Genomic DNA, 27,831 nt, shown 5'->3' with positions numbered 1-27,831 from the left:
TCTACTAAAAGATTGATGCATAAAGCACACAACAACTTCCACCATTAAACATTGCGCAAGATCTTGCTGAGAATCATACATTCTGGTCCTTGGTAAAGTAGATAAACGGGTCAAAAGCTTCTATTCAGGCACTCATCGACCAGCTGGGTGTGGCAACAAAAGACAGCAAAAGGAAATCTGAAATTTTAAATCTCGTGTTTACTAAAATCATTCACGTACGAAGATTGTACAGACATATTATCATTTGACCATATGCTAAAAATACTGTAGTGTACAAGAAGGTGCCATCATTCAGTGATTGCTGGATACAGAATGACAGACAGACCTTCTCTTTAGCATTATGGATGGCAGATTGTTCTAAATGTAGAACAATGCAAGCTAAAGCAGCTGAGTGGCAAAAACAATACAGCAATGTTTGAATACAGCAATAGTGGTGTGGCACTTGACACACTCAAATCAATTAAATATCTAAACGTAATTTTGCAAAGTTATAGGAAATGGAGTGAGCACTTAAGGTCGGTTGTAGGGAACGTAAGCGATTCGCTTCAGTTTATAAAGGAGACCACATATAGAACACTTGTGCGACCCATACTTGAGTACTGCTCAAACGTGTGGGATCCCCACAAAGTTGGATTAAAGGAAGACATTGAAGCAATTGAGAGGTGAGCTGTTAGATTTGTTATGGACAGGTATGACCAACGTGCAATTATTACATAAACGTTACATGAAAAATGGAAATCTCTAGAGTGAAGACCTTCAGTTGGCAAAACGTTACTGAGAAAATTTACAGGATCAGTATTTGTGTGTGACCGCATAACAATTCTACCGCCACCAATGTATGGCTCACACAAGTACTGCAAAGATAGGATAAGAGAAATCAGAGCTTATATAGAGGCATACAGACAGTAATTTTCCTTTGCCCCACTTTAGAGTGGAACAGGAATGGGAATGACTAGCTGAGGCACAAAGTACACGGCCCTGATTCCACTCAACATATTACATTCACATTACTCACTATAATAATTACTATCAAAACCAGTGGAAATATTGCATATTGTTCACTTTTATAAGTGTACCAGGTATGATATGTGACAACTAAAGCTCTGTGAACACACAGAGTACTACCATCCCAAGATCATATTGTCATGTATGTCTTCAGTTTGGTTTACTGTGCCATCAAATAAAAGTTTGTCATCTATGTACTTGTGATAATAAATACGTTGATTTTTTTGTTTGGAAATTAATTTCAGAAAAAAAATAAAGAAAAAAGAATCACGTTTTCTAAGCTAACTACAAACATATTTTCCAGTAGAGATCCTGTTACCAACACTGCTACAATTTTGTTATTTTTCTCATTAATTTAATTTTGCATTTTAAGTAATTCGGTGCCTCATACAGGCCTTCACTCTGACTGAATGTGCCATCAACAAACAAAGAATTATCTACCTACCCGCCAGGGCAGATATATTTATAAATAAATTAGAAACATAAAAACTCAAAAAATCAAAGCTAGAATTGCCTATTATTATGGATGTGTAGATTATATTTTGGTTTTATTTTATGTTAAAATTAATCAAAATGAGGACTTGCAAAACTAAATCCACAAAACTAATTTAGGAGAACAGCCTGCCAATTTCCTAGACATGAGGATAACACACATTCATTAGAAACAATTCTCTTTCTGAGAAAGACACAAATACACTAGCTAATCCAGCAATGATTTGCAATTGCTACATATGTATTGAAATTACACGTATCTCTTAACCCCCTTCCCCACTCTCTGTCCATCACCTCCTTGCCCCTCTCAACATCCATTTCCTCCCAACTCCCCTTCTCTGTCCATTTACTCCTCCCCCTCTCTCTGGTGTTGGGTCTTGTTTATTGTTATTGCAAATTCAGATTATGTAATCATAAGCTGACAAACAATGGAAACTTCAGGTTGGAATAACAACAATATAATGAATAGGATAGATTGTTACTCTCACTATCAAAATGATCCACTGAGTAGCAGACGGGTTCAACAAAAAGACTGTTGCACGTGCAGCTATTGGCCAAAGCCCTCCTCAGAAAAGAAAACAAACACACATTCACACAAGCAAGCCCACCTCAAGTACACTCGACTACTGGTAGCTCCGACAGGAAACCAGTTAGAGCTGCTGGTGGTGTCCAAGTGTATGTGAAGCATGCACACATTCACACAAGCAAGCCCACCTCAAGTACACTCGACTACTGGTAGCTCCGACAGGAAACCAGTTAGAGCTGCTGGTGGTGTCCAAGTGTATGTGAAGCATGCTTGCTTGTGTGAATGTGTGTATGTTTTCTTTTCTGAGGAGGGCTTTGTCCAATAGCTGCATGTGTAACAGTCTTCTCATTGTGTCAGTGTGCAATTCAATGGGCCATCTTTACGATGAGTAGGAATCTGGCCATTCCTTATTTTGTTGTTAATCATAAGCTGAAAAGCTATTTATACAACTTCACTGTTTTCTATGAAAACCTGTTGCGAGAAAGAAAACAAAACAGCACATTCTTGTGTACACAATTTTTTTTTAAATAAAACAGAAAGAAACTTCCACATGGGATAAATATATTAAAAACAAAGATTCCAAGACCCACCAAGCGGGAAAGCGCGGGCAGACAGGCACAACAAAATAAAACACACACAAAATTACGAGCCCTCGCAACCGGCGGCTGCCCCGCCAGGAAAGAGGGAAGGAGAAAGAAAGATGAAAGGATGTGGGTTTTAAGGGAGAGGGCAAGGAGCCATTCCAATCCCAGGAGTGGTAAGACTTACCTTAGGGGGAAAAAAGGATAGGTATATACTAGCGCGCGCGACACACACACACACACACACACACACACACACACACACACACACATCCATTCATATACAGACACAAGCAGACATATTTTTGTGTTCTGCTGTCGCCATGACAGTGCGAATGTGGGCATGTACTGCAATGGCATCATGAATTAAAGTCACTAAAAACACACAGGTTCATGACAGACACATCACGTGATTCACCTCTATAGTAAATCGCAAATGGCTGGGGAATTGCTTGACTGTTGTCCCAATGATATTCTTGGATGGCATCTTTAACTATAAATGCATAATTTTCAGAAAAGTCTTGTATTACTATAATTTCATCTTGTTTCAAATTATCCTTAGAAAACTGGAGATAAGCCGATTGTGCTGTTGCTGTGAAGCTGTGTGTGGTCAGTTTGTCCATTTTTTGACAACACATTTCAACAAAATCTTCCACTGTACTTTGCTTTGTTTCAAGACTTGTGCAAACCATGTGTGTCCATTGTTTATAAGAAACAAGATCATCGTCATCCATAAGGAGTTCACCATACAGTTTGTTATTCATGTGTTTTGCAAGATTTGCCTGACCACGAGACTTTTCATACCTGTATATCATGCACTGGTAGGAACTGATATCACACACTAGCAGCTTCATTGCACCTTTGTAATCCAGACCAGAATCCTTTATAGCAGCAAACATCAGCTAAGCATTTTGATGGGTCTCACAGAGACAAACATTGTGTGTGCCCCTTGCACTTATAGGCACAACCCATAGATAATAAACCTCCTTTGGTATTAGGATACTTTTCCTTGAATTCTACATATAGTCCTGATATGTTGCATAGCAACAGTCTTTCTTGCAGCTGTACATGCACATTTCCCATTTTCACCATTACATAGTCTTTTTTCCAGGCATTATTCGGCTGTAGTCATTATTTTCATAAAACTCCGACACTAGCATCTTTATTTCTGAACTCAATTGCTTACCCTGAGCCTGCTGAAGTTGTGGAAGCACTCCTTGGGTTGCTTTTATTTCCCTAGCTTGCTTTACCATATATGTAGAAACATTGAATTCCTTTGCAGTGTAGGCAATAGACCAGCTGGAAGGTGAAAGGGTAACAATAGCTACTTTTTTCTGGTGTGTGGATATGGCACATTTTTCTTTCAAATCATGCACAATTTTATCCAAATCAGAGCATTTCTGGCATGGTTTCTGTTACTTTGGAGCAGATAGTTGTTCCTCTTCCACCATTGGTGTGTCAGCTATCTTGTGTTTTAATTCCATTTGAGCTTCTTGTAGTTTCCTTCTACGATAGCTGGGCCTGTCTCTCTTCCCAACTTTGTGTGTCTACATGGGAGACAAATCAAGAGCAGTCACTGAAGTATTTAATTGCTCATCCACTGTGGTTGTAGGTGGCTGATACTCTTCGACACTGTCATGCAAATTATCAGAATATTCTTCGTTTTTTAGCGGTGTAACACACCTGGAACATAACTTTTGTCCTGGTTTCATGTTAAGTCCCATGCACTGATTCCCTTTCAATCCTGATTTCATTTCAGTTTCTCTGAGGTTACACTTCACTGTCTTCTTATGAATCTGAAATGGATCAAAACAACTTCTTTGTAGGAATGAATACTTATGCAGAAACACTTTCATATGATGATAACAAACACTTAAGTGTCCTGGGACTGTACTTCTTGTGCACACAGGGTGTATCCCGGATCTCCACAGCAACAAATCTGGGTCCAATTCATCCAGATCATACAGTACAAAGCGAATGCCACATTTTGTTCCATATGTTGTTTCATGACATTCAGACACTAGTGCTCTACCAATACTGCAACTTGTTTGAACAAAAGCACCACTAGTACACTCTTCTGCCTCCATACTGACTTTCCACAACAGTACTGACCAGTCTGAACTGGAATCTTAAAAACATGTGTAACCTGTAATTGTTGCTGGTTTCCTTTGTTCTTCCTGCCTAATTATGACTCACTCTGTCCCTGATAACTACCATTGTTTAACTTTCTGTTGCCTAATGGTTTTCAACAATTGCTGTAGCTTTATCTAAAACAAGCTGCCTGCATCGTCATTATTACTTGCTATATCGTGTTAAAAGAAACATAACCAAATACATCTCTGTCAACTTTTATTGTACACAAATTCCTTGCAATAACAAGTTGAAATTTTGTCACATATTATGGTCTACTTATGCACTGTTTGAAATTTGGCTTGGATATCACTTGTCTCTTTTGTGTTACCACACTTAGAAAAGCCATGCTTTTCAGGTAATTTTTCAAATTTTTGCATTTTCGTGTGCATGTAACTCAGTTTTTGTGACTGATATGGGGAAGATGAGTCCTGTGTGTGTTTAGGCCACATTAAGCTTACCACCAAAAAGATTTATACCCTTTTTGAGTGAATTATATTTAGCATAGAGGGAACCTACAATATGTACCTTTTAAGATATTACATTTTTTAAATCATATTTTGGAATTTTTTATTTTCCCTCAGAAATATGTTGGTATTTTGATTCATAGAATGTTTCTCTAAATGGATGTTACTGGGTTGTAAAAATGTCACTGGACTGTGCGGAATAGTTCCACAGTTATTAAGAACTGAAGGTGGGTCTGAAGATAGATTACCAGGTGTGGGTTGCAATTTCCGGGTCACGCCACCTTCTTTCACAAGCCATAATTATGGAACTAATTGGCAGGGGAACTTAAAATTTTGTAAATGAGTGTTCCACACTTGGTAGCATTGGTGTGCTAAAATCTGAGAGTATCAGCTGGAACATTTTCTCAAATTGGTGTTATTGACAAGGAATAACCCACCTTTTAATTAGTAAACACCAAATCACACTGATTCATCACATAAGCCATAACACATCAACCATGACACGACACTACAAGTAAATATGAGGGTAAGTCGATTATTATCCGAAATTTAGTTATATTTTTGTTTATTTTGGTAGTACTGTTGTTTTTCATTGATGACACATGCTTTGTTTATTTATTGTTATATCTTTGCAATTTTCAAGCTGCTAGGTTAGTTTCGTTGTCACTGCCATGCTGTTAATCATGACTGCTCCGCTGGCTATTTGAACCAAAGGAGAGCATTGTTCAGTGATCCATTTTTTGTGGTTGGAAAGCGTATCACAGGCCGAAATTCATCCAAGACTTTCAGTACAGTACAGGAACAGTGTTTTGCCACAATGGAGTGCCTACGAATGGATTGAAAAATTCTGGAATGGTCGCACAAGTGTTACGCACGATGAAGGAGCCAGATGACTGTTTACCGCTACAAATGAAGAAACCATTGCATGTTGACATGAAATGATTCTCTTAGACAGACGATTAACTATTGATGAAGTGGTACATCATCTGCAAATTATTCACGGTTCTGCCTATGAAATCATCCACAACATCCTTTCTCCGGCCATTTTGATTTAGGTTTTCCGTGATTTCCCTAAATCGTTTCAGGCAAATGCCGGGATAATTCCTTTGAAAGGGCACGGCCGGTTTCCTTCCCAATCCTTCCCTAACCCGAGCTTGCGCTCCGTCTCTAAACACCTTGTTGTTGACAGGATGTTAAACACCAACCATCACCCACCACCACCATCCACAACAGACTTGGGTTCCATACAGTTTGTGCAAGATGGGTCCCAAAACAACTCACACAGTTGCATAAACAAATGCACTTGGACATATGCAAAAAATTTTTGGACAACTTCTTAGACATGATCATTACTGGTGACGAAACATGGATCTATCATTACGAGCCAGAGAGTAAATGGCAGAGTATGGAATGGAAACACCCAAATTCACCATGCAAGAAAAATTTCAAAACCCAACTGACCGCAGGAAAACTGATGCTTTCAATTTTTTGTGACGCTCAAGGTCCAGTACTGGAACATTATGGGGAAAGGGGCACAACAATAAACAGTGTATGTTACAGTGAGATGCTTACTGCCAGGCTAAAGCCTTCAATTCGAAGCAAACACCGAGGATTGCTGTCAAAATGTGTTGTATTGTTACACGACAATGCCCGTCTGCATACTGTTGCCCACCCTGCTGAAACACTTCAGAAACTCAAATTTGAAGTACTGGATCATTCTCCATATAGTCCCAATCTTGCCCCCTTCTGCGTATCACTTGTTTGGTCCACTCAAACAGGCATTAAGAAGGCCTCGGATGAAGCAGTGAAAGAAGCGGTGCATTCCTGGCTTGCAGCTCAACAGAGAACCTTCTTTTCTGAGGGTATCAGGAAGCTTGCACAACAATGGACCAAATGGATTGAAATGCAAAGAGACTATGTTGAAAAATGATGTTCTTGGAAGTTTCCTATTTGGTCAGTATAAAATTTTATAACTACTTTGTGGATAATAATGGACTTACCCTCATATATTAGCTTGGCTGATTTAAGCTGAAGAACAGGGCCCCTCATCTAATTAGTGCTTTCAATTACAACAATGAAGCCTAAGATATTCTTAAAGCAAAGAGCTGAATGTGGGGACCACAAACACAGACTATTAATTGCGAGGAGAAAGTTTTTAATGTCTTTGCTTGTCAGGAACATAATTCATTTGAAAGATATGGACAGGAGTGGGCAGGTGAGTGAAGGGAGGGATGGAGATCATAAAAAGGAGAAAAACAGAATAGGAGAGGAGGAAGCCTGCAATGGGGGTTGAGGGGGGGGGGGGGGGGGGGGGGGAAGAGATTTCCAGCTACATTACCATCACAATAGATATACTCGTACCTGCTTTATAAAGCCAAGTAGATTACTTCTATTCAAGTGCTGAGGTATTTCCAAAGCACTGTCATAATCTTGCAAAGGCCTACGTCCACGCCACATCACTGTTGCAAACCACTTGCAATTGCTTGGAATTTCTTCTGGCTCACAGGGAGTTGCATCAAATGTGACTGCATCATCCACATGCAGAACAGACTGCAGGCTTTGCTTGGAGCTCACTCGATGACCTCCCACAAAAATTCTGCTTGCCAATGCAAGGACGTTTTCCTCTTCACCTGGAAAAAAAGGGAAGTCTCTCTTACTTTTTGAGTGTGTATTACGTTTGTTGACTTGGGTTAATAAATAACATGATGCTGTAGCAACAGACAGATGACCTTCTTAACATGGCACAGATATGAATCTCAAGAAATGATAAATAGATGACATCAATAACCACTTGAAAACTTTAGCAAAGCAAAAAACAAAAGGTAACAGGGCTGTTTTGTTTTTAACAATTTGAAACATATTAAAAACTAGAAACTATCATACCAAAGTAGAAAAATAGAGATTTTTGGAAATAACAAAACATGCAGATATGGCTGTCAGCTCTGATAGATAACATCATTTCACCCTTAGGCAATATGGCAACCGTGAAGACAAACACTCCAGATGAGAACAAACAAAAATAATCCCATTATACAAAACATAATCAAAATAATTCGAATAACAACATGACACTAATGGGACAGCCATGGAAATTAGGAACTTTTGGGAAGGGGACAATAAAATAAACAATATTCCTAATATAACAATATTATGAAAATGATAGTTGCTAGTCGCCATACAGCAGAGATGCTGGGTCGCTGATAGGCACAACAAAAACACTTTCACAAAATGAGCTTTTGGCCAACAAGGCCTTTGTAAAAAAAAAAAAAAAAGTCGCAACTTTCACGCACATGATCACAGTCTCTGGCAGCTGAAGCCACACTACCATTCCTAAAACAAAATGTATATCCACACAAAAAGTTTTGCAAAATTCCAGTATGCCAACATTACACAAAATTTGTGTCACTAACATCAAACAATCTAAATACATAAACAAAACTCTACTAAACCAACATGTAAATAAATCTACAAGAAAGTGATACCAGAAATTTGGGTCAACTTAAGTGCTCGATATTGCTCGTCTTCTCTGACCTGTGCCACAACTGTACTGTGTTGAGTGATGTCATGGTGGACAACATATTTGAGATGTATTGTGTTTGCAGAGGGCATGTTGGAGTATGCAGAGGGGTTCACTTTAAAGTGGGATGTTTATGCCTGTAAATTATTTGTGAGTGTTTTAGTAATACTGGACTCCTTGAGGGCTGTTTGTGATAACACTGGAAGAGTTTGTGGCAGCTTGTTAGCGAGTTAATTTGATGCTGACACTTACGGGAAATATTTCACTTTCAGGACCGGAATCATTAGTGTGATGTTTTGTTTATTGGTAGAGATTTATTTTTCGTTACTTCTGTGAGTGACAAAAAATTGCTCAAGTAAGTCCCTTCATGTTACAATGGGGGTGAAATCTAGAGTACAATTACATTCCTCTAGTTCTTCGGTTTAACTGCCAGGCACTGTAAAGAAGATATGAGATTGACTACAGTTACTGTACCTTGGACCAGAGACCAGTATATGTGACACTGTCAGTGGGACAATATGGCACTCTATTCACAGGGATTCCTGTTTTAAGTTATACCACATAGTTCAACTCATGTTGCTGATTCCACACCCTGTTAATTTTCATGGTTATCAATATTTGTTTTGAGAAATTTCTTCTAGGTTTCGTTTATTGGTATCAGGGTTTCAAAATGAACTACATAGCTCAACTCATTTTCTTGATATCATGTTTTGTTATTTTTGTAGTTTTGCACTATGTGTTTAGTGTGATTTCTTTTAGAATTTCCTTATTAGTATTGGTCTTTGAACATCAGATATATAGTTGAACTGATGTTTTCTACACGATTTATTGGTTTTTTTCCTCTTATAGTGCTTTTCTATTTAATTATTGGTTTATCATGTTTCTGTTGTTGCATTTTGTTATTTTGGTAGTAAAATGATTCTGCAGTTGTTATATTAGATGGCAACTTCCTCCTGCCCAAACCCCAACTTTCCTGTGGTTGTTCCATTACTTTCATTATTTATTATTAAGAATTTGCATACTTTATGATTATATTTGTGCAGTATGGAAATGTTTACAAGTATTGCTCATCATTTCAAAAAAGTGTGCATTGTGTCTTGTGGTGAAGACAATGTCATTAGTCAAAGCTGACTAGTGGTGTTGTACACACAGATTGATCCAGAAACTTCACTTGACCTATATAGCTAAAATGAAGTCCACAATACCACAAAACCTAAACTCACTCCAAATGCTGTTATTGAAAACTTTGGTTGACCTACATAGTGCATACGAAGTCCACAATACCACAAAACCACAACCATCCAAGAACTTGAACTGACAACATCACTTAACTAGAACAAACACCACAATATGATAAAGCCACAACTCATTGCAGTATTATCGAAGATCTCACTTAAGCAAACCAGCCAGAACAAATTCTATGAAACCAAACCTCACTAATGTAACTATTATCGAAAACTTAACCTGGCCAAAATAGACAGAACAAACACCATGATCCACCAATCTTAATTGAATCATTATTAAATGCAACTAATAAAACAACCCACAACTTCATAAAAAAATAATTTAATACCAATTTCAGTACACAATTAAAATGTAATCAATCATGCACATAAATTAAACACACATACCATACTTCTTACAATAAAAGAAACATAAAAACACTGAAGGAACTTTTTGTTGTGATCACCCTCTGGGCATGCAACAACCTATTAGTCAATTTTCTCTTCATATCCATCAGATATGCAAAGCAAAAATTAAATTTCCAAGCATTACCAACACACTAAACTAACAATTCCAGAGATCATAAGAAATCCATAGACAATAATTACTGACACTACAATAAATCACTAACAAAGTTCCAAAAACATAATTCCCATCTAAAGCAGACAAGTAATGTACAATGCCTGATAAACATCACTAAATGAGTCCACTTAATTACTAACTCCACACAAAAGATACTTCAAATCATTGACATTCAAGACTAGGAGGAAGGAAGGAAGGAAGGAAGGAAGGAAGATTGGGTTTAACATCCTATCAACACCGAGGACATTAGAGTTGGAGCACAAGCTCCCAGCATTTGCCTGAAGTGATTTTAGGGAAATAATGAAAGACCTAAATTTGGATGGCTGGACGTGGATTTGAACCATTGTCCACCTGAATGCAAGTCCAGTGTGTTAACCACTGCATCACCTCCCTCGGTTTCAACACTAGAGAGCACCACCACGTACAACAAATAATGTCTTCTTCAAACAAAAACCATTTAAAATATGTTGCAGTGCCACATAAAACACCACAGTTACATTACAAGTCAAAGCTAAAAACCGTGTGTTTTGGTTGATCCAGATTTTCATATCTACAACTATACTCTGTAAACCACTGTGAAGTGGATGGCGGAGGGTACATCCCATTGTACCAATTATTAGGACTTTTCCATGTTCCATTCACATATGGAGCATGAGAAAAATGACTGACTGAATACCACTGTGCTCGTTGTAACTGTTCTCATCTTGTCCTCGTGATCCTTATGAGAGCGATGAGTAGGGGGTTGTAGTATATTCGTAGTCTCATCATTTAAAGCTTGTTCTTGAAATTTTGTAGTTGGGCTTTCTCAGGACAGTTTACATCTGTCTCCAAGATTCTACCAGTTCAGTTCTTTCAGCAGCTCTGTGATGCTGTCCCATGGGTCAAATAAACCTGTGACCATTCATGCTACCTTTCTCTGTATACATTTGGAGTCACCTGTTAGTCCTATTTGGTAATGGTTCCACACACTTGAGCAAAATTCTATGATATGTAACATGAATGATTTGTAAGCAATCTCATTTCTAGACTCACTTCATTTCCCTAGTATTCTACCAATAAAACAAAGTTTGCTACCTGCTTTACCTGCAACTGAGCCTGTATGATTGTTCCACCTCATGTCCCAACTATGTGTTACAACCAGGTATTTGTACGGTCCGACAGATTCCAGCTGTGACTCACTGATATTATAGTCATAGGATACTCCTTTTTTTTTCATTTTGTGAAGTGCACAATTACATTTCTGAACATTTAAAGCAACTCTTTGCACCACTTTGAAATCTTATCAAGCTCTGACAGAAAATTTGTACAGCTTCTTTCACACAGTACTTCATTATAGATGGCTGCATCATATGCAAAAAGTCTGAGGTTACTATGAATATTGTCCTCAAGGTCATTAATACACGACATGAACATCACAAGTCCTCACACACTTGCCAGCAGGACTCCCCAAGTTACTTCTACGTCTGTTGACAACTCCCTCCCAAGAAATTTCCAATCTGGTCTCAAATTTCATTTGATAATACATCTTACAATCTTAGCTTTCATAATAAGCACAGATGTGGTGCCGAGTCCAATTCTTTTTTGGAAATCACCTACCTGACTGTCCTGATCCACAGCCATCAGTATGTTTGGTACCATCTTGTAGAAACACCTGATCTGTGCTTTTTTCAAACTACTGGGCATGGATTTTCGTGTGAGGGATCTACTATAGATTGTAGTTAGAAGAAGGGCTAAATAGGCCACAAATTCAGTAACGGATCTGGCAGGGATTCCATTGGGCTCTGGGGCTTTATTGAATTCCAAAGATTCCAGCTGTTGCTCAGCACCACTGAGACTAATACCTATTGTACTAGGTCTAATATCTGTTGTACCCATCTCTCTAATCCAAGTATGCAGGCTAACCTATCTGACAGGTCAGACTCAGCCCTATGGCCAAAGTTGTGACCGTGACGTGATTACCACCTGTGTAACGCACAGATTTGATTAAGCATAATATTAGATGACAGAAAACCATGCATCAAATCAACCTTGCTGTGTCCTGGGTTGCTGTACCATTACCACTTCCTAGCGACACAACCCTGCACACTCAGGTTGAAGCAAATTTCTTGTATTCAGGAATAACTACTGATGCCACCAAGTTCGCACTGGCTGTGAGTCCTCTTGATGATCAGTATGCGGCTCAAGAGCAAAATGTGATAATTTCACTGCCAGAGAGTTCCTCACACATGTCTCAAGGCAGAGCTAATTCATTGTGGATCTACTTTGCAGGAAGAATGCCTCTGCCAAGTCCTGACACAAGAAGACATCACTGATCACAAACCACCCCAGTAGTTACAGCACTTGCGAAGCAGGATCAAGGCTGCCACTGTGCCAGACAGCCTGCTGACACACATCTGGAGTATTTGGTTTCTGCAATATCATGATTGTGGATGTCACTGAGCCAATAATCAGGGCTGACTTATTGGCACACTACAATAGATTGCCTGACACCACCAATACATGCCTGTTCGAACACAATGGTGGACTCGTGGCCACAGGATTACAGTGCCATGGCACCATCTAGCCTGCCAAGCTGATCAAAGCCACCAACAGTGAGTTAGCCACCTGATTTAAGATTTCCCTGCACAGAAAATACCACCAGATATGCCTAAAAATGTGAAGCGTAACACTGTGCACTATAACAACTACCAAGTGACCGCTGTTACTTTGTAGGCTGTGACGGTTAGCCCTGGGTTGCTTAGCAATTGCAAATGCAGAATTTGACAGCATGATTCAAGAAGGCATCAAGCAACTGTCCAGCAGTCCTTTGTCTTCAGCACTGCATCTAGTGCCAAATACATGGTTTGCATGATGCCCTTGCATTGACTATAGAGCACTGAATGTCGCGCACTGTCAGATTGTTATCCAGTGCCACTACTCTGCAACTGAGTCATGCTCACCAGGACAGCATTTGGACTGTGCCAAGGCAGACACACAAATATCTGGCCATGGAACACATCTCAAAGACGGCCATCATTACACCAACAGCCTCTTCAAGAGCAATTTCATGATGTTCGGCCTCAAGAATGCCACATAGACTTGGCAGAGACTAACTGACTCCGAATTGTGAAGTCCACCTGCCTTGGTGAAATTTTGGTATTCTCCACCTCACCAGAATAAAATCACCAGCATTGTACTGAAGTTTTCAAGTGGCTGGATGAGAATAACATAGTGCTGAACACAGCAAAGTGCGTATTCAATCAGCCACAAGTTGATTTTCTTGGTCATCACATTATCCCATCAGGCTCCATACAACTACCTAAAAATATGGAAGCCGTTCCAAAGATCCCTCGGCCATCCATCTGCGACAATTTCAAGGAATGCTAAATTTTTTTATGTTGGCATTTATTGTGGGCAGCACAAACTCAAGAACCATTCATGGCTACACTTGCATCCCCAAAATTCACAGGGAACACACAATACCCTGGACAGATCGCATGACTCCTGCATTCCAACAAGCAAAACAAGCACTGGCAGACACTGCACTGTTGGCGCACCCTGAGCCAAGTGCACCATTAGCATTGTAGTAGATGTGAGCCAGATGGCGGTGGGCACTGTGCTGCAGCAACACAACAATGTTGCTTGGCAGCTTCTAGCCTTTGTCTTGTGGAAACTGTCAACATCAGCGCAGAAGTGGAGCACTTATGATTGTGAATTGTTAGCGATATACAAGGTGGTCAAGCACTTTCAATTTCAGCTGGAAGCCCGAGTTTACAATCTTCACCAAGCACAAGCCGCTCACGTATACATACCAGAAAAATGTCGACTTTTCACTGCGGCAGCATAACCTGCTAGGTTTATCGCACAGTTCAGCACAGACATCCAACACATATCTGGGATTGAGAATGTAGTAGCAGACACACTCTCCTGAGTGAGCAGCATCTCCACTACTGATAACACAGAGCTCGCAGAAGCACATGTACTGACCAGGAACTACAAAGGCTGTTGCACAAAATAACTTCACTGTTACAGTGTAGTGCTTCAAGAATTTTGGAGTAACTTCTAGGACCACTCCACTCAGCCTTCCACCATTTCGAAAAACGGATATTTTAGGGGTGAGTGGGAGAAACGAATACACCCCACTGCGCATCGCCTATTTGTATGGGCAGATAAAAAAATAAATAAATAAATAAAAAATAAAAAAAAACGAGAAAAAGATGGATCCGGCAGCCGAACACGGCACATAAGTACATGCTGTACGGTCCATAGCGTCTCCATGTATGTGTCGAGAAGAACAAGGGAACATTATGTAGTATTCTGTACTCTTAAGTGTCTGCGTTGATTGTGATTGAATATAGATTTCTATGTTCATTCATGTCTTGGACTCTGAGTAGTCAAGACGCGTGTTCATCTTTTCATATGGTTTTTAAACCAACTCTTATGTCTCAATGCACTTAATTATTTCTGAAGCTCGAGATACGAGTAAGACGACGAAGATATTCATATGTCTAAGAAGAGAATTTTGTTCTGCATAGCAATTCTAGTACACCGTTAATCAACGAGTACATTGACACTAAAGTTCATATCTGTAATCAACAGATTATAGAAATAAGATGATGATATTTTCTGTCATACAGAAATTGTTAGAACGTGGCAACCTAAGTGACAGGACCCAAAGAAAACGAGAATTTTAAGGCAGAAACAAGAAGAAGATATTATGAGTTCCCATAACAACAAGGCCTAACAAGAAGTGAGAACTGTTTCCAGTAATTGTACTGAGTCCAATAAACCAATGGAAGAAAGAGGCAAGTGCAACATAATAAAAGACGTGAGAAAGTAATAATGAAAAAGAAACTCAACCTTTTCGACTAAGAAGATTGGATGTGGAGAGTAAGCAGTTTTCACACACATACATCGCACCGACACCAACACAATAACCAGCCACCAACGCCGAATGCACCAGCTGCTGCTGACTCCACGTCCACTCGCCAGCAACGATGCTGAAACCAACATTCGACGCCGTCGGCGCCAGTGCTGTACACCAGTGCTGATTACACATTTACTTACCAACACAACAAGAAATCTATGCCGGGTGAGCAAAAATCAGTAATTGTTTGGTAAAGTTGAAGGAACTGTTGAATGATAAACTGGCAGTATAGTTATTATACTCAGAAGGGAATTTTTTTTAATGAACGCTAGGTCTGGAGGTAAGACTATGGACCAGGAACATCAACATGGAACAACCTCAGAGCCGGCCATGGCTGGGGAAGTCGAGAGGGGAGTGCCAGACTGGATGGAGTTAGTAAAGTTAATAAGTGCCACTTTAAGTGAAAAACTAGAAGCACAAAGTGCAGCTGCAAATGCACAAATTGCGACCTTTGAGTGAAAAATTAGATGCACAGAGACAAGAACTAAACGCTAAGTTAGATAATCAAAGAGCAGATTCAAATGCTCAGAATGAAGCTCTAAGGAGAGAAATAAGTTTAGTACGTTCTAGTTTAAATGCTCAGAGTGAAATCTTTGAACAGTCAACCAGCAAATATAGTTTTATTAAGGACTGAATTTGATACTTTTAATAATAAGGTTGAGAACCTGAGGCTAGATTTAAAGAGTGAACTAACTAGTTCTTTAAATACTCGCGTAAACCAACTATTCACTGACTTTAGTCTAAGGCAGGATAACAAATTTCAGGACTTAACTAAAAATCAGAGTTTGATATGTAATAATGTAGAGGCTGAAATTGGCGAAAAGTTGGGATGATTTCAAAGCTTATGCAATGTTACATTTGATGCTGTAAAGCAGAGGTTGCACATCTTAAAGGAGAGTTTCGAAAAACAGGATACATTAATACCTATCATTCAATCATAAATGGCAGGCATGAGCATTCGAGTAGACGATATGGAACGAAATGTTAACGGAAAAATAGCCAACTTTGACATTGTAAATGTAAGTAGTGAGGTGGAACCATTTGAACAAATTAAAGATCGAGAAGTTACCGAGAGTATGATCTCTTGAAACATTTTGACGGTTGCTTGTTCCGAAATTAATGATGCTAGCAAGGTTATGGGTGACTTGTGCGAAGAATTCAAACTTGTCCACGATAAAGTAGAAAATAGAATAACTTTACTTCATGTTGTGCTTCCTAGTAAAGTGGTAACTGTTTTTTTGTTGGGAGGCTATCACACAAAATTTAACAAGAAATGTGGGTCCGTAAGTAACTGAGTGAGACTAATGTCAGATCCATGGGATCCGGGCAGAGTCACATCTGTCTCCCAGGGACGTTAACGTTCTGTGTTAATGGGCAGAGTGACGACCGTCAGATCCCGAGTTGTTTTCGGTGTTTCTTCTGTACTATGTTTCCTGCACTGAATTCCCTTCAAATCTTAAACTACTCTGTAATCTAGTCTTGAATTCTTAACTATACTATAATTTAGTACATAGGAAACTGGATATGGCTACAAGACTGAGACCAATTTAAGAGAATCATGGATGAACAGTGATCTATAGAGATGAAGTGAAATGAATAGAGTGCTATATTAGTGGAAAGTATAATATGGTGGTACTATTTAAACTGAGTGATGTCAAGACGACATAAACTGAACAGATTATTGTATGTGTGCAAAACATAGTAATGTGGTTAACTAAACAGCTATTATGCTATAATGTATAAGAATTTTATACTTAGTATAGAATACTTTATATCTTTTATGAAATATGATGTAAAGGTGAGAGTTTGTATTAGTTTTGGAAGGGGTGGGTGGCGTAAGTATAAGCATGACTAACACTAAACACACACCGCACCTTTCAGACAACCCTCGCAGACACGTGTGACTGATTCTTCACCATTTGCAATTTCATAGGGGTTGCTAAGATTTTTCTTTAGGGACTTCAAAGGTGAAGGTGAGAATGTCCGTTCTGTAGATGTTTAACATCATACCTCCTTTGGTCTATCTGTCCCTCTTTCCTCATGTATATACTTCTGTCACTACAGTCCTCCTTATTTTCCGTGGTTTCTAATAACCTTCAACTTATTTCATACAAGTAGGCCGAAGAATCAAGCTACACAAACTTCCACATACACACACCGTAACACGATGATGCAAACAATGAAAATATAGATTAAAAGGATTTGAGAACCGTCAATTGTTGTAGGGGGAAAGAATGTGCACATAGAGAAATATGCACTTATGGTTGTTCATTGTGACGGTTCTACATCGTCTAGGTACTTGGAAAAAAAAAACTATCATGTTGTTAAGGAGCATAACTAATGAGCATAAGTCAGGGAGGAACTAATTGTGATAAATATTACGGAATGTAAGTCTAACAAACATTTTGAAAAATTGTAGGATAGTGGGACTCTAATAACCTAAGTAAACATATTATATACTGAATGGTGTATAGCGACATAGTATATACAGTGTATGTATAAGTTGAAAAGTAGGGGAGGACTCTAGGAACTAAATGAAGTATCAAGAAGTGGAGTTGAGGTCTAAAATAGATCTGTAACTTTATCAGAAAACATTTAATTATAGTGTCCATAGAGATGTACACTAGGGAAATGAACCATGAGGCCTACTCATAAAGGATAAGGGGGGCATACCCAGCTTGTATTGGATGAAAAGGGCAGATAGGCAGACCTAAGAAAGGCTGACCTATACTGTGCAGACAGGGGCATCAAGAAGGGGATTGACCTGTACTGTAGGCAAATAGGAATTAAAAATGGGGCACACCTACCAAAATTGAAGGAGAAAGGGTACTCATAGGATCAACCCATATGTGAGGTATAGGTACTATTTCTAGAGGGGAAAGGACAGTACCTTGACAAAAGTCACAAAATGTTGTAGAAATTATTTGGATGAGTTTGTATTCTATACTTCACTAGAATTATTTTGTTTTATAAGTGTCAATAGCAACACTTTTATTTAGCCCAGATTTCTCCAGACTACAAAAAGTTTATAAATAATAAGACCATTGTGTGCTAAAGAAGCAGTGCAAAGAATTAGAATAAAGAATAAAGTACTCAAGTGTCGGGAACACCTGGAGTTTGCGATTAGAAATTGAGACAGAGTCCTAACGAATCCTAAATATTAGAAAAACTTACCAGATCACAGTGGAATATCCAGAGTTGATGTCAAAATAAAGGAAATGATGGACCCAGTGGCTGAACAGCGGCAGACAAGTACCTGCTGCACGGTCCACAGAGTCTCCATGTACAGGTAGAGAAGAACAAGGAAACTTTATGTAGTATTCTGTGCTTTTTAGTGTCTGTGTTGATTGTAAAAAGACTAATGAACAACTGAATACAGATTTATATGTTCATTCATGTATTGGACTCATTTGAGACTAGAGACTTTTGAATTACTTCAAGTCTTGGCTTTGAACAAAGCAAAACACATTATGCTATTTGGATATGTGTAAATGAGTCTAATGTTTAAGGAAGTTATTGTCTGCAAAAGTTGAAAATATATAGTGATTGAACTGAAAAGTATTTTACGAGTACCAAAATTATTTCAAGAATAAAGAAGTATTTTAATACATACCTTTAACGAGCTATAGTATTCGGAGAACAAGCTTTTGGGAGATCAACATACCTGATTACCCAGAGAAGAGGATCAGATACATACAACATGCAAGTTAACTGAATTGAGAGACGTGTGTGCCTTGCAACCCAATACCAAACTGTCTCTTGTCGTTTGAGAAACACTAGAACAGTTGCAATTAGTCAACATTCCTGGCACCAGCATCAAGTTATGCTCCTCAATGTATCAACAGCACAGACGTGTGTGCCTTGCAACCCAATACCAAACTGAGTCTTGCCGTTTGAGAAACATTAGAACAGTTGCAATTAGTCAACATTCCTGGCACCAGCATCAAGTTATGCTTCTCAATGTATCAACAGCAAAACCATGGCCAATATTACTGGCAAGATTTCAGACAAATGCCTTTGAATTTTTTTCACAATCAGTGTCAAGCCAGCTTTTCTCTACGATACATCTCATCACAGGATCACTTCATGTACCCAGGAATGAAGAAAGACTGCTGTGGACATGATTTTGTTTCTACATAATGTCAAAGTGCAAGGTCAGCCAGCACCTACATGCACCAATTGGCAACTTCCCTGCCACTAACACACATTTCATTCAAGTGCACACAAATGCTGTGGGACCACTACCCCCTTCAAATGGTCAGTGGTACCTGCTGACAATGAATGACTGATTCACCCGTCAGCCAGAAGCTGCACCTCTGGGCAACGTCTCCAAGGAAACTTTGGCAGATGCCTTCATGCTAAACTGGTTATCAGGTTTCGGCAGTCCTCTGCACATTACAACGGATCGTGGCACGCAGTTCAAATTGAGACTGTTCACTAAGTTGGCAGCCTTCTGTAGCATAAATCATCAGAAAAGAACCAGCTGCCACCCTGTCAGCAATGGAATGACAGTGTGTTGGCACTGAATACCAAAAGCTTGAATAGTGTCACATAGGGGGGCACGTACAATAATGTAATGGATTACTGATTAATAATTTCTGCTTGAATAATTAAAAAAAGTTAATTGGAAAGAATAATTGAAAAAAATTGGAAGGTACAGATATCCTGGGTGAACTTTAACTGTGTAATGGATCTGGGAGATGTGTTATTTTCTACCGGATTTTTCGATACCAAATCTAATGAGGGAAGTTGTAAATGTTTTCTTATATTTTTGTCAGAATATTTTTTTGTGAATTGTAATTTGTCTTATTTCATGCTAATTTGCTTATGTGTTTGAGAGTGACAGCATATTGATTAATATTAGTAGATGTAATGAAGAATATTAAATAGACTGGTTACAAGTGGAAGGTTGTGTGTTGTGTAAAATGTCTTTGACGCTGGAGTCGTCTTTGACCGTAGTCAGTCTGCAGTAAACTCTCGGTGTGTGTGTGTGTGTGTGTGTGTGTGTGTGTGTGTGTGTGTGTGTGGAACAATGTGCAGGTTGCCGTTATAATAATTTGCTAGTGAACAGGAAAAATTAATTATGTTACTACCTTTTTTATATAAACATCAAGAAGGAACCCCATTCGAAGAAATGGTATTTGAAGCAGCAAAAATGAGGCAAATGCATTGAACCAGGTCATTACTGCAGCTGACGAAACAGCATTGTGGAATCATACTTTCACTAGATGACTGAAGCCAACACAAAAAGACAAATATTATCTTGTAAACATTTCATGGAAAAGTGAGTACTGTCACGAAATATGCTAAATTCAAGTATATAAAAATAGTGAGCATATTTCAACTGGCACTAATATCAACAGAACTTCAATGTCAATACAATTAAGATCAATATTCATTATTTAAAGTTACACACTTCTTGTCATTAGTTCCACTGTGCATAAACTGATGATGACAATGCTGAATCGCTCCTCCGCTGCTCACGCAAATTCCTTGTCTGCTTCGAATCTCCTGATACAGGATTTTCAATGCAGGCGAAATGATGAACAGATGGATGTGATTAATCCAAATATATATATGAATAAAGTTGCCTTCCTAAAAACTTTTGTAACACATTTTAAAATACGGTTGGAATACACATTTTTAAACAATACTGGCATGGCAGAGCTAGTCATACATCCGCCCGCTACCACACGTAGGACAAACAGGTGTAGATACAGAAATTGATCATTTGAAGAGTGTATCTCTTCTCTTTTTTGTATAAAAACTTTATCTTTGGCACAAAGCAATTCATTAATTCGCATTTGGCTTTCAATTTTATTTTTATTTTTTTATTTTTTTTTAACTGTTGTTCACATTATTTATGGATCATATGTTGAAAACAATAGACTGGCTTGGTGAGATTAAGATATGTGAACACAAAATAAGCAGTCTTGCATATGCGGATGACTTAGTTGTGATGGCAGATTCGATTGAAAGTTTGCAAAGTAATATTTCAGAACTATATCAGAAATGTAAGGACTATGGTATGAAGATTAGCATCTCCAAAACAAAAGTAATGTCAGTAGGAAAGAAATATAAACGGATTGAGTGCCAAATAGGAGGAACAAAGTTAGAACAGGTGGACAGTTTCAAGTACTTAGGATGCATATTCTCACAGGATGGCAACGTAGAGAAAGAACTGGAAGCGAGGTGTAGCAAAGCTAATGCAGTGAGCACTCAGCTACGATCTACTCTCTTCTGCAAGAAGGAAGTCAGTACCAAGACTAAGTTATCTGTGCACTGTTCAATCTTTCGACCAACTTTGTTGTATGGGAGCAAAAGCTGGGTGGATTCAGGTTACCTTATCAACAAGGTTAAGGCTACGGATATGAAAGTAGCTAGGATGATGGCAGGTACTAGTAGATAGGAACAATGGCAGGAGGGTGTCCACAATGAGGAAATCAAAGAAAAACTGAGAATGAACTCTATAGATGTAGCAGTCAGGGCAAACAGGCTTAGATGGTGGGGTCATGTTACACGCATGGGAGAAGCAAGGTTACCCAAGAGACTCATGGGCTCAGCAGTAGAGGGTAGGAGGAGTCGGGGTAGACCAAGGACAAGGTACCTGGATTCGGGTAAGAATGATTTTGAAGTAATAGGTTTAACATCAGAAGAGGCACCAATGTTAGCACTGAATAGGGGATCATGGAGGAATTTTATAAGGGGGCTATGCTCCAGACTGAACGCTGAAAGGCATAATCAGTCTTAAATGATGATGATGAAGAAGAAGAATAGAACCCATTACAGGCTGCTCTAGTGTGCCATGGAGCTGGGTGGACAGAAGCTCTGTCGATGTTTCTACTTGGGCTAGGGAATTTGTACAAACCCAATGTGCATGGTTCCTCAGCAGCACTAGTTTGGAGAGAATTGCTGTAACTGCCTTGCGAATTTGTAGATGAGCTCCTCAGCCTGATGCAGAACCAACTACCTTCGTTGGTCACCTCAGAGTTCTCATCCAAAAGATTCAACCGCCACAGCAATCCGGACACAGAACCGTTGATCCATTGCCACATTTGTCCACCCTAGCGCAGGCAACCATGTCATGTCTTGATTAATTTTTCCTATTCCTCATGTCGTTACTTTACTTTATTATTTGAAATTTTTAACAATTATACACCTGGCCACATAGTGTTGTCATCAGGGTAGATCACACCTTGGGTGTTCTGTTCAATGCAAACACAATACCATTACAACAACCATGGTCAAGCCAGCTTACATTTCCAATGAGCCACCCTCCTCAGATACTCCACGAAGAGAGCCCAGCTAAAGCAACACCTGCGCCAGCAGCTGGTCCAGCAACAACACCTCCTGTGCCAATACAAGCCATGACGTCAGCTCCAGGGGAACAATAGACCATGAGATCTGGTCACTGTACCCATTTTCCGGGACATTTACTGGGCGGCACTCCAAGGGGGGCATTATAGCGACCACAGCCACTACGAGTTCGGCTCACTGCAGTGCAGTGCGCAAGTGTTTGAGATCTGCGTTGTGCCAAAAGTGTCTGATTCTAGGCTGTTAATTCAGCTCCTGTGCTAGCGACATGCAGCACTGGGTTATACCATCAATGCTGCAATTGTTTATTCTTTGTGTTTTGCAATGTATTTGTTATGTAAACCTTTCTTGTTTTCTGTATCTTTACTGTTAGAGAACAGTCATTCACAGTTTCTCATTATATAGCTTAGTTACAGATAAACAGTCACGCTTTTTCTCTCTCTTCCTCCCGCTTTCTATACTCACTTCGTTTAGCAATGTACTGTAGTAGCTTGATGACTGGGAGAATAAAGTTCCTTTCAATCTCTGTAACCAACAGCAACTTACATTAGTTATTCTAATCTAAACAGGCCAGACTCATCCCTATGGCTAAAGACCCAATCGCCATTTTATGTCTACCCCCGATACTGAGTCCTGTCCAACAATCTCGCATGCATATTAAATTTCTCTCTCAGTGAATTCAAGCTTGTTGTCTACTGTGACAAATACAACACCTCTATTTCCCACTTACCTATCTTTAGGCTAACACCTCAAGTTTCCCCAAAACTCCCACTGCCGTCAACTACAGGTTGGTTGGTTGGTTGGTTGGTTTGTTTGTGGGACCAGACTGCTACAGTCATTGTTCCCTTTTTCCCCCCACAGAGAATAAAAAACGAACAACAGAAAAGACGGCAGATGACAAAGTCCACCACGGCACAGTCATCTGTTATAAGGGCAGGCAGCATGTCAGGCAATGTGAGCGTCTGCATGAACACAGCTAAAAGTGGACACTCCAATAAAATGTGGACCACCGTGAAAACTGAGCCGCAGCGACATAAAGGTGGGCCCTCACGTCGCAATAGGTGGCCGTGCGTCATCCATGTGTGCCCAATGCGCAGCCGGCAGAGGACAACAGACTCCTTGCGAGAGACCCACAAGGAGGAGCGCCACACACTGGTAGCCTCCTTGATGGCCCGAAGTTTGTTTTTTATGAAAGCAGGGCGCGCCATTCAGTGTCCCAAAGTTTGAAAATTTTGCGGCATTCAATCCCTCGCAAATCAGTCTCCAGGGGGCCAATGTCCAGAGATGGTTTACTGGTGGCCTCTTTTGCCAGGCGGTCTACATATTCATTGCCGGGTATCCCAACATGGCCTGGGGTCCACACAAAGACCACAGAATGACCACAACAGGCAAGAGTATGCAGGGACTCCTGGATAGCCATCACCGGACGAGAACGAGGGAAACACTGGTCGATAGCTCGTAAACTGCTCAGGGAGTCGCTACAGATAACAAAGGACTCACCTGAGCAGGAGCGGATATACTCTAGTGCACAAAAGATGGTGACCAGCTCAGCAGTAAAAACGCTGCAGCCAGCTGGCAATGAATGTTGTTCATAGTGGTCCCCTAGAGTCAGAGCATAACCGACACGACCAGCAACCATCGAGCCGTCAGTGTAAAAATCACCAAAGCCCTGATATGTGGCCAGGATGGAATAAAAGCAGCGGCGGAAGGCCTCTGGAGGGACTGAGTCCTTCAGGCCCTGTGCCAAGTCGAGCCAAAGGCAAGAGTGAGGAACACACCATGGGGGTGTATGCAAAGGGGCCCGGAAAGGAAGTGGAACAGGGAAAACCCCAAGCCCAGAGAGAAGCTCTTTGACGCGGACCACGATAGTACAACCTGACCGGGGCCAATGTTCTGGCAGATGGACGACCAATTGCGGGAACAGAAGACGATAATTTGGATGCCCGGGCAAGCTAAAAACATGGGCAGCATAAGTGGCCAGCAAACACCCGCCTCCACGAGTATGCTGTCCACAGGGCTGGTCCAGAAAGCACCAGTGGCAAGTCGTATCCCGCTGTGTAGGAGTGGGTCCAGCACCCGCAACGCAGAAGGGGATGCCGAACCATAAGCCAGGCTCCCATAATCCAGACGGTACTGGATTAACACTTGGTAGAGCCGTAAGAGGGTATTATCCTGGCCCCGAATACATCAATAAATTACTCCGCCAGGGATATGACTTTCTCAAGTCAACCCCTGAAATGAGATCATCCCTTGACAAAATTCTCCCCACACCACCCAGAGTTGCCTTTCGTCACCCCCCTAACCTCCGTAACATCCTTGTTAAACCCTACAATATTCCCAGACTACCTTCTCTACCCAGCGGTTCCTACCCCTGTAGCCGACCCCCCTGCAAAACCTGCCCCATGCATCCCCCCACAACCACCTACTCCAGCCCCGATACTGGTAAAACATACACAATTCAAGGCAGGGCCACGTGTGAAACTACACGTCATTTATCAGCTGACATGCCTGCACTGCACAGCCTTTTACATTGGTATGACAACAACTAAACTGGCTGAGCGCATGAACGGACACAGACGAACTGTCCGCCTAGGAGATGTCCAATACCCAGTAGCGGAGCATGCCCTCCAGCATAATTCTAGGGACCTAGGAAACTGCTACACCGTATGTGCCATTTGGCTTCTCCCACCCAACACCAGTCCCTCTGAACTGCGGAGATGGGAACTTACACTCCAGCACATCCTTTCATCCCGCCATCCCCCTGGACTGAACCTACGTTAAACAACCTCACTCCCATTTACTCTTCAGTCTTCTCTTCTTTCCCTTTCCTCTTTAGCCATTCATCCATCTTTTCATCCTACATCTTTATACTATATACCTCTTTACTTCTGTATGCATCCTCTTTGGTTTGAAGCTGGCATAGTACCTACAGTAGAATATCTTTGGCTTCCCTCTGACAACCATGCCCTCTCTCCTCCCTGATAAAGGAACATTTATTCCAAAAGCTAGGAACTTAAATTTTCGGTTGTTTTTTTGTGTTTCTATCGGCTGTACTGAGCTGAGGTAAGTACTGGCCAGCCCCTCTATCTCTTATTTAGTATTTCTTTCACATCTTTATATGAGATTTTCCATTAATTATTTAGCTAACCAATGAATTCTTTGAGATCTGATAAATTTCGCTACATTTTTCCCTTGTACAGCTCTTGTATTTTATGGCTGTATCTCACTCTCCAAACTTTTGCCTCTCTCACAGGCCCATGGATTTTTCGTAATACTTTCCTTTCAAAGGTCCTTAGGATCTTACTGTCTGCTTCTGTCATTGTCCATGTTTCTGATCCATATGTAGCAACAGGTCATACAAGGGAATAGTATACTCTCATTTTAGTTGTTCTTGTAATTAGAGTTCTTGAATATCTTTAGCTTTGCATAACAGGCCCTCTTTCCTGCTTGTATCCTTTCTCTAATACACTGCTCATACAATTATCATTGGTTAGGAGGACACCTAAATAATGGAAGCATCTAACAGCTTTAAAGCATTCGTCAGAGATCTTCAGGTCCTGTGGTGTTCTTGTAGCTTCAGAATTGGTTATAACCATGTATTTTGTCTTGCTTTCATTTACTGGACGTCCAATTCTGTTCCTTCTGCTTCCATTTGTCTATATATTTCATTAAGTGATGTTACATCCCGTCACAATGGCAATATCATCTGCATATGCCCGTATCTGGCTGGACTTCATCATCATTGTTGTTCTTCTTTTATCTCTTTTTTTTTTTTTTTTTTTTTTTTTGATACTATGCAGTGCTAAGTTAAACAGGACTGCAGAGAGGCCACCATCTTGTTTCATTCCATCCTCAAAGTCAAATTGCCTGGTCATTCTGTTATTCACTTTTACTTTTGTATCCCTCATTGTTAGCTCATTTTATCACAGATGCCCAATTCTTTCAGCCCTTTATACAATGATGGTGTATTAACACTATCGAAAGTTTGTTTAAAGTTAACGAACAGGAAGTGGAGATCTATACCATATTCATAAAATTTATCCATCATTTGTCTAATACCAAACAACTGGCCAGATGTACCTCTGTTTGGTCGGAATCCACATTGGTATGCTCCGAGTATCTTTTCGGCGCACTTCTTTACTTTTTCATTCAGCACTCCACAGAAAATCTTGTATACTGTATTCAGTAGGGTTATGCCCCTACAGTTTTCACAACTGAGCTTTTCTCCTTTCTTATACGTATATTGAGCGTATTATTCCAGTATTCCACTCCTCCAGCATGCTTTGATTTACCCATATGTACTTTATTAGTTTAAATATTTCACATCTTATGGGTTGCCCCCCTGCTTTTATCAGTTCTGACACAATCCCATCTTCATCGGTGCTTGGTAATTTTTTTACTTTATTTATCACACTTCCAGTGTTGTTGTGTTTTGTGCCTCATCGCTTTCAATTTCTGTTGCCTCTGTGTTCTCTTTCTGTTCCTGTGTATCTCTTGGGGGGCCTGATCTGAGTTTTGGCTGAGCATATCTTCAAAGAATTCTGCCCAACTCTGCAATATTTCTTGTTCATCTCTTATTACCTCACCATTTCTGTTTTTGCATGCATTTTGTTTGGGTTGAAAATTTTCTCTCATCCTTCCCACAGCACGAGAGAATTTCTTCGTTTCATTCTGTTCCTTTAATTCATCTATCTCCTTAAACTTTGATTTCAGCCATTCCTCCCCCCCCCCCCCCCCCCATTTTTTTTAATTGCATATTCTTTGGGCATTCAATCTTAATTCTTTGTACACCTCCACGTTTCTTCTTGTTTCTCTCTGTATCATTTTACGTCCTGCTGCATTTTTATGTTATATTACTAGCCTGCATTCTTCAATAAACCACTCATTTCTTGCATTTCTCCTCATCCAGACTATATCTTCTGCTGCCTCTTTCACCACTTTCTGGATCTTGGTCCATCTCTCTTGGCTTTCCATTGTTTCCTCGCTGGGAGTCATGCATCTCTAACTTTCACTTGGTATGCTTTCACAACTTCTGGGTCATTCAGTTTTCTGTGTCCCAATTTATATTTTTCTCAATTCCAGGTTTA

The 27,831-nt window shown here is 40.0% G+C and overlaps 1 protein-coding gene across 6 annotated transcripts in view; it reads right to left on the bottom strand.

The window, feature by feature from the left end:
• The window catches only part of LOC126284262 (uncharacterized), a 160,379-nt gene that overhangs the window by 116,882 nt on the left and 15,666 nt on the right, over positions 1–27,831 (bottom strand). For all 6 annotated transcript variants that reach the window (XR_007551456.1, XR_007551458.1, XR_007551457.1 and 3 more), the window contains exon 2: positions 7,563–7,831. Coding sequence is in view for 3 of the 6 variants with exons in the window: in XM_049983069.1 (XP_049839026.1) it covers positions 7,563–7,831 (269 nt within the window). In the remaining 3 variants the exon portion in view is untranslated. The remainder of the gene's footprint in view (positions 1–7,562; positions 7,832–27,831) is intronic.

This window comes from Schistocerca gregaria, chromosome 8, assembly GCF_023897955.1.
Source record: "Schistocerca gregaria isolate iqSchGreg1 chromosome 8, iqSchGreg1.2, whole genome shotgun sequence".
Taxonomy (NCBI): domain Eukaryota; kingdom Metazoa; phylum Arthropoda; class Insecta; order Orthoptera; family Acrididae; genus Schistocerca; species Schistocerca gregaria.
Note: the sequence above shows the minus strand (reverse complement) of the source record. Positions and strands in the feature narration are given on the sequence as shown.